Source organism: Periplaneta americana, chromosome 16 (assembly GCF_040183065.1).
Source record: "Periplaneta americana isolate PAMFEO1 chromosome 16, P.americana_PAMFEO1_priV1, whole genome shotgun sequence".
Taxonomy (NCBI): Eukaryota; Metazoa; Arthropoda; class Insecta; order Blattodea; family Blattidae; genus Periplaneta; species Periplaneta americana.
The window spans coordinates 134,268,572-134,283,048 of NC_091132.1; the positions used below are offsets into that span (position 1 = coordinate 134,268,572).

The window sequence follows — 14,477 nt, forward strand, 5'->3', positions numbered from 1 at the left end:
TATAGCTAAGAGAAACGAGACGAAAGGTAATTTGATGTTGAAGTGTGCAGAATTCGAAAGAGTAAAGACGAAGGGTGTAAAATTCTACATTCTTTAACCCTGCGTTGGTGACGTGGGGTTTGACACACCCCACCTTGCTTTGTTTTTTGTTTGCTACTAGATACTCTGGTTTGTTACGTGGGGATTCGTCTAGCTGCTTGCAATACTTCCTTCAGTATGTTCCATGTCATATTCAGTAAAAAGCCAAAAAATGAAATGGGGTATCTCAAACCCCACGTCACTACTGATGTAATTTTTTCAGGTCACCAGCGCAGGGTTAAGTCGGAGCCACGAAAGACTTGCGAAGGACGGTGATATGTGATAATATCGTCGGATGTTGCATACGTATCTGACGCACATATGTGCTGTGAAAAAGGAAGAATTATTAAAATTAAGATTATCGTAATGATTGCAGACAATTTTATGAGCAGTGTCTCCTTGGAATCATATATCTTCTCCATTACCAACAGATTTCGGTGCTAAATGAAGTATAAAAATGTAATAACCATGATAGATATTAAAGAAAAATGTATGGCTGTAGATTATATTTATCTTCTTTTCCTTTCGTTTTTATATTCTTTATTTGTTTTAATTTATTTTGAACTAAGATTTTTTTTTTACTTTGCATATCATCAGTATATAAATGTTTAGGAACTAAGACATTTGCATCGATTCTTTTTTCAGGGTAAATCTGGATCAAATTTTGGACCAACAAGCCTACATTGGGACTGAGCAACAGAATAACAGGTAGGCCTAATCAATTTATTTCACTATCGATTCCGGAACCATTAGCTTAGCGCACCAACGCTGTACCGACTGAGCTAACCTGGGTCAAGTCTGCTTCACATTGAAAGCCAGATCTGCAATCAATTTATTTGTTATACTTGTTTCTGTCAAACGCCATTTTTCAGAGTTACAGTTACGTTACAACCTTATTTCAAATATTTTTGTACTGAAGTGTTGTTCTAAGACGTTTGACGTGCATTAAGAAATAAGCAGTTGTAGGAATTTTGTATTCCTTAAGTGCAAACATATTTTGAGAAGAAATTATGAAGACTGACGGAAAGTCTTATATTTTGTATAGCTTACCGTTATTTCTTTGTGTCCTATATCCTGAAGTCTATGACGTCTGTGTGAACATCGTTTTCTGTCACAGGAGCCGCGTCTGAGGCTCAGTACTAGCGTGCTGGTTTTTCCATTCAGACGTCCCAGTTCGGTCCCCGACCTGGTCGTGATGAGATTTGTGTTGAACAAAGGAAATGCTTTTGATGATTTTTCTGTAGGTAGTTGAGGCTGGGTTGAGGTCTTGTAGGTAGTGCGGCAGTAGTTGTTGATGGGGAATCTAAGGCTTTTTGGGATCTGGCTGTGTCTGGGGTTGGTCACGATGGTCCGGCCGTCAGCATTGGATTCACAAGTGCCACCCAGGCCATCTGTCAACTTGGAACGATCATCGTATAGCCTATATAGAGCGCATAGTGGGCTACTGTGGGCGTTATTGGCCCGGCCCTCAATAAGTAACCAGCCAACTAGGGCTGGAGACGGAGCGGTTCGGAGCAGTTACTGTGGCGTCATTACTCGGTTGAACCGAGTACAGTACCGAGTACAAATTTGTGGCGGCAGATTTAAAATTTAGATAGATTGAGTCGATTTTAGAACGTACTTTGAAAGTGAAACCAAACGTGTTTTAAAAGCGTTGTAGTAAAGCGCTTTCGCTTTGCCAATTGACGAGAAAAAAGTGCTTCTCTTCATTGCAAAATGGCGGTTGCAAAATTCATTTGCGTGATTACAACTATTTGCGGAGTTATTTTGTATGAGACAAATTCAATTGGCTAGATCATGTAAGAAGAATGGAAAATTCAAGAATCCCAAAAATTATGATGCAATATAAACCTAGAGGACATCGTCGACCAGGAAGACCGTTAAGAAGACTGCTAGATGGGGCCGAAACAGGTCTACAGAGGCCTAATTCGTGAAGGATGATGATGATGATGATTTTGTATGAGAGGCCTATTTAACTTTCAGTGTTCTTATATATGACAGACGAAATAAAATTGATAAAATAATTTACAATACTAACAGTTAATAAATTAACATGTGATATAAACGTTAAACGCTGCAGCTAATTAAAAAAGAAGATAGAAACGGGCTCCATGAAGCGCTGCCTAAAACACTTAAAAACAACACACACAATTATTTACTATTATGGAAGGTGGATAAAATAATCAATAAAACGTGGAATCTTAAACTGAAGAACATAATGTTTATTTATTTTATAACATTACTAGCCTTTAATACAACCATGTCCTCTTTGGTGAAGAGTAATATTATTGATGAATTAAAGTAACTAGGTGACATAATTCGTAGAATTAAATACAAATAAAATTATGACTGATGAGGTAACACAAATCCAATAAACACAAATAGAAGAAAAATATAATGCACTTCTTTTTTAACATATTTTAATATTAATCAAACACTCTAATATGATGATATATTATTATTATTATTATTATTATTATTATTATTATTATTATTATTATTATGTATAGTAATATGTTCAGACTGTCAATGTTCATTAAGTCCACTTGACAGGTCATATAATAGGATAAACTCCTCTTCAATACTAGAAGGAAATAATATGTCCTGCAGCAGAAAATATTTAAATACAACAGTAGGTCTACCTACGTTGGTGTCTGCTAGAATTAAGTAAAACACGCGAACTCTGTTTGAATGTTTGAACTGACCGGTAACGGCTACGGTTAACCGAGTAACTTCGGTGCTCCGCTGCCAAGCACATAACCCGATAGAACCGAGTAACTCAACAGTTCTACACGCTCCGTCCCCAGCTCTACAGCCAACTTTCCCAGGAATAATATACACTACATTGGACAAGCGTTATAGACTATCGGCGTAGCTCTGAAGTAGGTGGAACTCGTGATCCGAAGCTGCAGTGGGATATGGATTCGAATCCCACTGTGGCAGATTACCTGGTTGGGTTTTCCCCAAGTTTTTCCTAAGATGAATGTCAAGTAATCTCATGGCGCATCCTCTCTGACAATAAATTTCACCGACTCTTGTTGATACAGTATCTATCAGTCAATCCAAGGAACTGTTCAGGAAATATGTTAAATTTACTCCTGAAAATAGAATTATGAATTTTACAGATAATCATTTCGGATTTGTAGATAATCCTGTAAATAATTGACATCATAGAATAAAACGTGCAATAATAGCGATTATAATACTCATAATAATAATAATAATAATAATAATAATAATAATAATAATAATAATAATAATAATAATAAACCACCGACGTAGCTTAGTTGGCTAAGGCGCTTTCCTGCCAATGAGATCCGGAGTTTCGCTAAGTCTTCTGCCTCCATTCCTACTGTGCACGTGCGGGTTGACTCGCCTGTATTTTTATTCCGGTTTCCGGTGGTGTTCATGCTGGAGTAGCAACTACACAATTAGGACTAGTTTGCGATGTATGCAAACATTTCATATGCCACTGCTAGTAGAAATGACTATCTGTGTGTCTGTTCTATACAACTTATTAGCATTAGCAGTGAAGTAGGGGATGAAATACTGGCTGTAAACAAACTTCAAAACGTGACGGCATTAATGGAATAGATTTTATGACTGCTATTCAGGAGTGGTATTATCTTTGAAGGGGATCATCATCCATGGAGCTACGCTATAACCGTAATCTCCAAGCAACAGGGTATTATCGCCATTCCATTGCATTATCTTAAATATATCTGAATTGTGAATTGTTCTAGATAAGTGAGTCAGTCATTAAGCGCCAAAATATGTAAATTGTTCTCTGGCATTATATGTTGCTTGTAGGTTGATGTTCTGCAAACCTTTTCTATTCACATATTATTCGTCACCATTTAGAACGGGTTTTATGGTAGAAACGAGTGCAATCTGTAGCACCTATGGTTGAAAGGAAGTAATACTTCTTCTGCCCCATGCTTTTCTCAATTTCTAACTCAACAGAAGAAGCATATCTAATCTACAACCTGGCTTTCCTTATTGCAGCAGCCAATAATTTTGAAAAAGTCAAGAAAATAATTATCTGATGAACTCCAATGTCTTCTCCTACTTCGCTATAAAATCCTGGATCTTCGATGTAATGAAAAATGAAATCATTTTTCATCATTGGTTAGGAACCAACTCTTGGTTCAAAACTGTTTTCCAGAAAATGTTGAGTTATTCACTCTTCATTATTTTTAACAAACCTATAAGGTTCTATATTGAACTTCACGTTATGTTTTGCGAGCTTTATACAATTTTTCTGCCGATTAACTACCATCAATTCTATCATTGCAGAATAGTGAACCTTTCTTAACAAAGTAAAGTTTCATAGAAAAATATCTTCAAAATTCTGCGGTACATACTCAGTTTTCAAAGCACGTAAGCCTACTACGTCATATGACAGTTATGTCAAAGCAAGCGCATTTTTCTAACCTTGACGTCGTCCGCGGGCATTAAGCGCTAGGTATGCTAGGAGGAATAAGCAGCCTGTTGGATTAAGAAAACAGTGGTGCACAAACTTCAAACGGAACTTGAAATTTTATGTCGTAATTTTTATATGGCTTCTTTCTGTTTGTTTCTATATTGTCTGTAAAACAAAAGTACTAACACCTATTTCTTAGCCTAATATTACAGTTGTGTTTTAAACGTTAATAACATAATAAAGAGTAAAGAAGAAATATTCACACAAATTCCATAATAACTACAACTATACTGTACTAAGTGAATTAAACACATCATTCATAAAGAAAGTGTTATCCCAAAGAAAGACACTGAATATGACATGATAAGTTGAAATTGATATTGATGGTATCTTTAGCCTTATAAAAGTAATCAAAACAATATTATAGTAGGCTACAAAGCAAAGTTGTCTAGGTATATGATTTAACTGTAACTAATATTACATAATAAAACTCTTATCGCTTTATGCTTTTAGGTGATAATGGTGCCCAACTTTCTGTTATCAGGATATTAAATTTTCTCGAAATCTGCTGAAGCTATAGAGCTGACGTTTTACCAACACATAGGCACATATCTTTTGTTTGTGATGTAACAGTAGTTGCTTTGTTAATTCATTTCCTTACAAACATTTTCCATGCGAATATTTTCAAACATTTTAATACACTACCTTCAGTAATACGTACATACGATATATTAGATTTACGAAAACATTGTTTTAGTGCCTGTAAGGCTACTGAATAAACATATCTGAAAATTTCACTTTTCTGTAAAAAGAAGTTGAGAAAATATTCCTTTTGAATAAAAAAGCAAACTTGTGAAAAATGAACATTAAAATTAAAACTTACATTCTTATAATGCACTTAGGCCTATACTTCTCAGACAAATCTAAAAATTAATATGGATACAGTTTTAATAAGTTCTCTTCCCTTTATCTATTGAATCAGTGCTGGCCATCCCTGTATATAGCTCGACCAAGCGACATATAATACCTCTTTCGTCTGTCTCTTTCCTTTCCGCTGTGAAGCGCTCAGGCTCTCCTGGGCTCTAAAGCGCGGGCTTGCTCCTATGGGCATTTATTGACATCACTGCCATATGATGATCATTAGCATATTACAGGAGTAATGGTGCAGTGGCGGTGGGGGAAACGGGAGTACCCCGAAGAGACCTGCCACCAAGCGCCGTCCTTATCCACGATAAATTCCAGTTGCACCAGCCGGAAACCGAACACCGGCTATCAGTGTGGAAATCCCTTGCTCTAACCGTCCTTCTAACGATGCGCCCATATGAAAATTATTATTCTTAGTAATGCATAGTCTAGCATCAGCATCAGAAGAACAGGAGGAAGAAAATTACTTATCGAACTTTTCCCATAACTTTATTATATTATGTTGTCTCAAGTTAATACATTCAGCTTTTTACAACGTACCTGGAACTCATGATAAGCACGACGTTAGGCCTCCACATAAAATCAGGCCATCACACAGAAAACAGACAGAATCCACGACTATGGCTTTCATGCAACGTTAAACTGAGTGTTTTTGCTGTTGCGTACACAGCGATTAATTAATACCAGTAGTAATAATGATCATTATGTTTATCATTCGAGTGAGGATTATAAGCGAACACTAAATATTTTTTTTCTCCAATTGCAAGACCTTTAACTTGTTCTTATTCGCCTCATTCGTAGATGTTGTTAGTGCCGAAAAGTGTAGACCACATAGTTCGTCAGAGACTATTCAGAGTGCACCACAGTCGCTAGATGGCTCCAAATTACACTCGTAATGAATGATGATGAATTGTTGCGATGTCATAGGAGAACAGGAGTGCCTGGAGAAAACTCCTGTGTTACATGGAGCGTGGCCATGGCCAACACAAGTTGTAAATTTAGGTTGAGCCGGAATTGAACCCGGACTACCTGACTTATAAGTCCAGCGTTTAAGCACTGAGCCACTGAAGCGGTCACACTAATAAATGTTCGTAAGTAGGTAGTTTCTCTGATCATTCCGACAACTTAATCAAATTTGAACGTTCACAAGTATAAAGATTCTTTAGTCATATGGTCAGCATGACCCAACACTAACCTTTCACAAGTTGGAGAATTACCCGGTCATCCAATCAATTTAACTAATGTTAATTATACAGAAGTAAGAAGGGAAATCTTTCGTTATGTAATCATCATGAACCGACGCTAAACATTCACAAGTCGGTGGATTCCCTCTTCCTCCAGTCAATTTGGACCAGTGTTCAACATTCAGAACTATGGGGATTCTCTGAATAATATATATATATATGTATTCATCATGGATCGATACTGATTATTCACAAGTAGGAGGATTCTTTGTTCATCGAGTTAACTTTAATCAATATTGAATTCTCCGGTTATGTATTCAACATAAGCCGACACTATATTTCCACCAGAAGGAAGATTTTCTGTTCATTCGGTCAACTTGTACCAATGTTGAACATTTACAAGTATGGGGATTCTATGATTATGTGGTCATCGTGAATCGACACTAAATATTCACAAGTATGAGGATTCTCTGGTTATTTGGCCAACTTGAACCAATGTTGAACATCCACAAGTGTGGGGATTCTTTGGTTATATCCTATATCATGCATACCCAGATTTCTCGGCATTATAGGCTTCGACGGTAACAACTTTTGTCAGGTTTACTATGCTGCCATCTAGTTGTTACATAAGGAGTCACGTCATGAGAGCCATTTGCATTGCATTAGCGACTGTACTGCCGTCTCGTGTTCGTTTACGGATGACGATCCTGGCGGTTGTTCTCTTCAAAGTGCTACCGATTTTAACATAGGGATGAGCCATCTATATGTGATCTGGGTTTATATAATCAACATGAACAGATACTAAATATTCACAAATAGACGGTGTCTCCGTTCATTGGATGAACTTGAACATTCACAAGTATAGGGATTCTTTGGCTATATAGTCAACATGAACAAACACTAAATATAAAAAATAGGAGAATTTTCTGTTCATTGGGTAAACTTGAACATTCACAAGTATGAGGATTCTTTGGTTATTTGGTCAACTTGGACTAATGTTGAACATCCACAAGTATGTGGATTCTTTGCTTATATAGTCAACATGAACAGACACTAAATATTCACAAATAGAATTTTCCGTTCATTGAGTAAACTTGAACATTCACAGGTATGAGATTCTCTGGTTATTTGGTCAATGTTGAACATCCCCATTTGAGTAAACGTGGACATTCACAAGTATGAGGATTCTCTGGTTATTTGGTCAATGTTGAACATCCACAAGTATGTGGATTCTTTGGCTACACAGTATAGTCAAGATGAACAAACGTTAAATATTCACAAATAGGAGAATTTTCCGTTCATTGAGTAAACTTGAACATTCACAAGTATGAGGATTTTCTGGTTATTTGGTCAATGTTAAACATCCACAAGTACTGTGCATTCTTTGGCTATATAGTCAACATGAACAAACACTAAATATTCACAAATAGGAGGATTTTACGTTCATTGAATAAAATTGAATATTCACAAGTATGAAAAATTCTCTGGTTATTTGGTCAATGTTGAACATCCACAAGTATGTGGATTCTTTGGCTATATAGTCAATATGAACAGACACTAAATATTCGCAAATACGATTCTCCGTTCATTGAATAAAATTGAACGTTCATAAGTATGAGGATTCTCTGGTTATTTGGTCAATGTTGAACATCCACAAGTATGTGGATTCTTTGGCTATATAGTCAACATGAACAGACACTAAATATTCGCAAATAGGAGGATTCTCCGTTCATTGAGTAAAATTTAACATTCATAATTATGAGGATTCTCTGGTTATTTGGTCAATGTTGAACATCCAGAGGTATGTGGATTCTTTGGCAATATAGTCAACATGAACAAACACTAAATATTCACAAATAGGAGGATTCTCCGTTCATTGGGTAAATTTGAACCAATGTTGAAGATTCGCAAATATGAGAATTCTCTAATTATGTGGGCAACATGAACCGACCAACTTCAATCAACACTTAACATTTACAAATAGAATAAGGTGGTGGTATTATCAGCATGACGCAAAGCCATAGTATAAGACAGCAGAGGCCAAACACATGGCAAGGGACACAATGCCTCCTTTTGTAAGAGAGTTAGATCTCCTCTTTCCTACTGAGAATCGAACTTCGTTTGTGTTCATTTAACCGAATGGTCTGTACATTGACGAATAAGAGATGAATTTTTTGTCATATTTTATTAAAATTTCCATACGAGTTCGTATAAACATTATGCTGGTTTAATTCATAGTCGTACTTGAATGTTTCCCTTTATTTTCAGTTGACACCTACCTATGCTCAAGTGGGTTGTTATTATGTTTAGTGTACTAGATACAGCCCCTGTGATCTAAGAGTTTCTCTCCTGAGATAAAAAGATTTCCTCTCTCTGTTTCTGGGTCCACTGCTGGTCATGATCGCTCCAGTTAACAAATTATACGAGTGTCTTTACAGTAAGCTACTGTTCTTTTGTTCCGGTCCATCCTTCCCTCTTGCTGAACTGTGGGTATAGTCAGCGTGTTAATAACACAAGTTGAGGGGGCCATTATATTAGCCCCCAAATATACCCGCCCCTTCTTCTCTTCTGTAAATGTTCCGAGCAACCCTCCTACTTATCGGACAATGGGGGTAACGAGGCGAGGGATGGGATCCAGTGAATCTCCTGGGTGGATTCTTGCCCTCTCCATGGATCTATTTTCTCTCATCACTACCCATCATTCAACTCTGTTTATAGCCTAATCCCCCTATCACACACACCACCTCCCTCTGTATCGTTATGACTTCTCGAATCGTATACGGGTGTCCCAAAATGTTAGCTACTGCACAAAATGGCAATACAAATAAAATGTACGGCGTTATTAAACGACACATACTTTTTCATATGTATAATACTCAACGTTCTAAATTACTAACAAAATTTATCAAATTACCGACTCTCATATAGGGTTCTCCGTTAGACTTAAAACGTTGATTTTCAACGCCGATGATCCCAGTTCAAATACCACAGAGCAGATGTGTAAGTGGAATTTGTAATGGACAAATAGGCTACGTTGTTTGGAGACACACTTTCGCTGAATATGGCAGTTTCTGCTACTGAAATCCCATAGCTTTTTGTTTATCATCAAGGATGATACTTTTCTGTCGTGCTCTGTGTGCTTTGGTGGACTTTTTGTTAAATTTTCACTGCTTGTATACTTTGTGACCTGGTAGAGTGTAAGAGAAGGCCCTATGGTCTTAACTCTACCAGTATAAATAAAACAAAATTTAATAAATGATTAAGTAATATTTAATGTTTGGCATGCTCTCCTCGAGGGAGACGATTGGGGCGAAAGAATGAGAATCGTAACACCCACCATTGGATTAAAGTAAAGTAAACATTTTTTTTTTTTTTTTTTTCCAGTTCACTGTCCTTGTAAAGTCACATCATTTCTTCTGGCGGCGTTTTCTACCAATATAGGTCTCGCAAGCAGGGAATACCGACGGAAGGAATGCGAATGAAACAATGCGATAAGGAAGAGCGGGCGACAAGAAAGGTCATGAGATAATTTGAATGATATTCAAGAGTGCAGTCGGAAGAGAAATGACATCGATATAATCAGTCTTGCGTTGTGATAGTTACATTACGACTTTAGTTTGTTCCATTTCATGTGAATACGTGTCTTGTATCGCACGGTATTATTATTTCATTCGTAAACATATGTTGCGTGTTTAATTAGCTTGAATTTTTCTCTTACTACGTTCTTTATTTCCACAGCGATGTCCTCATTTGTTCATCTTCTTGGAATAGACGATACTTCCATCGGCTCGCACCTCTCCTCCCTCGGCGTGCCTACATACACACGTCAAAACATACAGCAACGCCACCATTGGTTTTCAGTAATCATTCCTTGCGCGAGCTATAATCTTTAATGTTTGGCATACTCTCGTCGAGGGAGACGATTGGGGTGAAAGAATGAGAATCGTAATACCCACCATTGGATTAAAGTAAAGTAAACATTTTTTTTTTTCATTCCACTGTCCTTTGTAAAGTCACAACATTTCTCCTGGCGGCGTTCTCTACCAATATCATACTTTGATTGCGTTCAGTCACCTCGCTGATTTGATACAGGATTCAAGTTCGTGGGTTCTAGCTTAGTCTAGGACTGCAGGCTTTAAGGCGTTTCATATTTGCGGCATATACAGAAACTTGATCCCTGACTGATGTCTTAAGACAAAATTTACCTACTGCTTCGCATCTATGTAGCCATTGAATTCATATTATACTTTTCTGACGTGCTTTGTGTGGTTTGGTGGACTTGTACTTGTATGTAAGCCATGCCACACTATACTTCCTGTCATGCTGTCTTAGGGATAATAAATTTTGTCTACAGGTATCTCCTTTTCCTTACTGGAATTATCCGTCTCTCTAGAAAACTGCATTGTGGAAAAAGCTGGGTTACCATATCACTGGATTTCTACATGCGTGCAGTCAGTTGCTCCCAAGACTCCTGGAAAGTGGGCTATATTCATAAAAGTCCCTCATTACATTTCGACGTTCTTCTCCTGTAGAAAAATAATGTAGTGTGGTCTCATTGCGGCAGTAGCAGCAGAAACTTTATGAACTACACGACTTGCAGTTGCTTTCGAAATCCCAGCATAAAATCTTAGGGCTATGAGTATTTTTATTTTATTGGGTTATTTTACGACGCTGTGTCAACATCTAGGTTATTTAGCGTCTGAATGAAATGAAGGTGATAATGCCGGTGAAATGAGTCAGGGGTCCAGCACCGAAAGTTACCCAGCATTTGCTGGGAGGGAAAACCCCGGAAAAAACCTCAACCAGGTAACTTGTCCCGACCGGGATTCGAACCCGGGCCACCTGGTTTCGCGGCCAGACGCGCTGACCGTTACTCCACAGGTGTGGACGGCTATGAGTATCCGTTGCATAGGTGATAATGGTAATTTCTTTCTGTAGGATAACGTAACCAAAATTCAAATATCTTGGAGCAGCAGTAACAAATATAAATGACACTCGGGAGGAAAACCGCAGAATAAATATGGGAAATCCGTGTTATTATTCGGTTGAGAAGCTTTTGTCATCTAGTCTACTATCAAAAAATCTGAAAGTTAGAATTTATAAAACAGTTATATTACCGGTTGTTCTTTATTGTTGTGAAACTTGGACTCTCACTTTGAGAGAGGAACGAAGATTAAGGGTGTTTAAAGAATAAGGTTCTTAGGAAAATATTTGGGGCTAAGAGGGATTAAGTTACAGGAGAATGGAGAAAGTTACACAACACAGAGCTGCACGCTTTGTATTCTTCACTTGATATAATTAGGAACATTAAACCCAGAAGTTTGAGATGGGCAGGGCATGTAGCACGTATGTTGCGAATGCAGAAATACATATAGAGTGTTAGTTGGAGGGAAAAATACCTTTGGGGAGGCCGAGACCTAGATGAGAGGATAATATAAAAATGGATTTGAGGGAGGTGTGATATGATGATAGAGACTGGATTAATCTTGTTCAGGATAGGGACCGATGGCGGGCTTATGTGAGGGCGGCAATGAACCTGCGGATTCCATAAAAGCCACTTGTAAGTAAGTACTTTTGCATTGCTTTTCAGCATTTTCTGAATAAAAAATTCATCTTGCATAAGTAACTTCCTAATCATATAAGTTTGAATATAAGTATTTTGTGTTAAATTAACGCCCTTCATCTTGTATAGACCTATAGTTGTACCTAGATTTAATATTTTATGAGAATGTTCATTTCTGTAAAACAAATTTGTTTTAAGGCATTATTTCAACGAATTCTTTTTTCTTCTTCTTTACTGCAACTACTTTCATGAAAATTTATTATGCATGAATATCGATATGTCGTAGTTTTGCACATTAAATTAAATCCTGAATATCTGTATTGCGGTTTTGGCCAGTAAGATATGTAGTGGTACGCTAGGTACATTTATTAAATTCCTATGTTAAGCCCATGTTATATTAAGCCAGTGATGTCAAAACAAGCGCATTTTTCTGACGAGGTCATGCGCGGGCAGCAAGCGCTAAGTATGGAAAGAGGAAGGGTTGTGTATATGAATAAGCAACCTGTTCGATTAAGAAAACAGTGGTGCACAAACTTCAAACGGAACGTGAAATTTTATTTCGTTATTTTTATATGGCTTCTTTCTGTTTAATATTATGTATATTGTCTCTAAACAAAACAAAAGTACTAACACTGATTTCTTAATATTGCACTTGTGTTTTAAATCTTAATAACATATTAGAGAGTTAAGAAGGAATATTCACTTAAATTCCATAGTAGTATAATATTATATTGTATTAAGTGGATGAAACACATCATTCATAAAGAAAGTGATATTCCAAAGAAAGAGATTGAGTATGACATGATAAGTTGGAATTTATATTGATGGTATCTTTAGCCTTACAAAAGTAATCAATAAACTAATCAAAACTATATTACAGTACAAAGCAAAGTTACCTAGGTACTGTATTTGTTTTAAGTATAACTAATATTACATAACAAAACTCTTATCGCATTATGCGTTTAAGGTGATATTTGTGAGCAACTTCCTATCATCAGAATATTAAATTATTTTCTCGAATTGTGCTGAAGCTATAGAGATGACATTTTTACAATACATGGGCACGTATCTTTTGCTTATGATGTAACAGTAGTTGCTTTGTTAATTCATTTCCTTACAAACAATTTCCATGCGAATATTTTCAAAATTTTCAATACACTATCTTCACTAATACGTATATACGGTATATTAGATTTACGAAAACATTCTGTAAGGCTACTAAATAAATAGGCCTATACCTGAAAATTTCACTTTTCTATACGAAAAGTTGAGAAAATATTTCTTTTGGCTAAAAATTCAAACTTGTGAAAAATGAGCATTAAAATTAAAACTTACATTCTTATAATGTACTTATACTTCAGGCAAATCTAAAAATTAAAATGGATACAGTTTTAATAAGTTCTCTTCCCCTTATCTAATGAATCAGAGCTGGCCATCTCTGTATATAGCTCGACCAAGCGGCATATACCACCTCTTTCGTCTGTCTCTTTCCTTTCCGTTGTAAAGCCTCAGGCTCTCCTGGGCTCTAAAGCGCGCGCTTGCTCCTGTGGGCATCAATTGACATGCTTGTATTAAACTATGACATTTGTCTGTCTCGAGTATATAATCATATTCTCCTCATTAAAACAATCCTGACTGGAGTTGTAATCACTTTTGGACACCCCATAACAGTGCATGTGCGGTTTATTAGTCTCGCTTTGATACAAAACATCATGGGGCGACTATGATGTTACGACGTTAAGAATCTGATTGCATTAGATATTCTACCAGCTTGTGGCGGATAATGGATATACTCGTATACTGTATACGGTTTCCCCAAAGTGCAGACCCTTGTGGAATTACTGAGTTGAAATGAAGTTGGGGCTCATTCCTACTTATCCTGTCATTAAGTGCGAGATGTACAGGTTTGAATTTGATCAAGATCGATAAAATTGACCGGAGCAAAATAATTATTGAGTGATCCAATTTGATTTTTTTTAGAATCTGAAGCGAGGGGTAGGAAATTAATATTCACGAGCTTCTGCTCTTTCGGGCTGCAATACCTAATGTAGCTCAAGTGTAAAGTATTAAATAAATAAATAAATAAATAGATAAATAAATAAATAAATAAATAAATAAATAAAATAAATACATAAAATTAAAAAAGTAAATAAATATGAAGAAAATAATTAATCTGTAGCACAATAAGTCGGATTCTAGCCTACACAAAAAGGATAAAAAAATACAGTTTTGGAATTTTAACAGCAAATTATAATTCCAGCATTTGTCGTTAGGCTGAGTAAAGTAGATGAACATAATATCTTCA

At 36.5% G+C, this 14,477-nt stretch overlaps 1 protein-coding gene across 1 annotated transcript in view; it reads left to right on the plus strand.

The window, feature by feature from the left end:
• Positions 1 to 14,477, plus strand: part of LOC138691230 (zinc-regulated GTPase metalloprotein activator 1-like) — a 344,216-nt gene that overhangs the window by 202,186 nt on the left and 127,553 nt on the right. Inside the window, exon 9 of the mRNA XM_069813038.1 lies at positions 724 to 786. Within this exon, the coding sequence (XP_069669139.1) occupies positions 724 to 786 (63 nt within the window). The remainder of the gene's footprint in view (positions 1 to 723; positions 787 to 14,477) is intronic.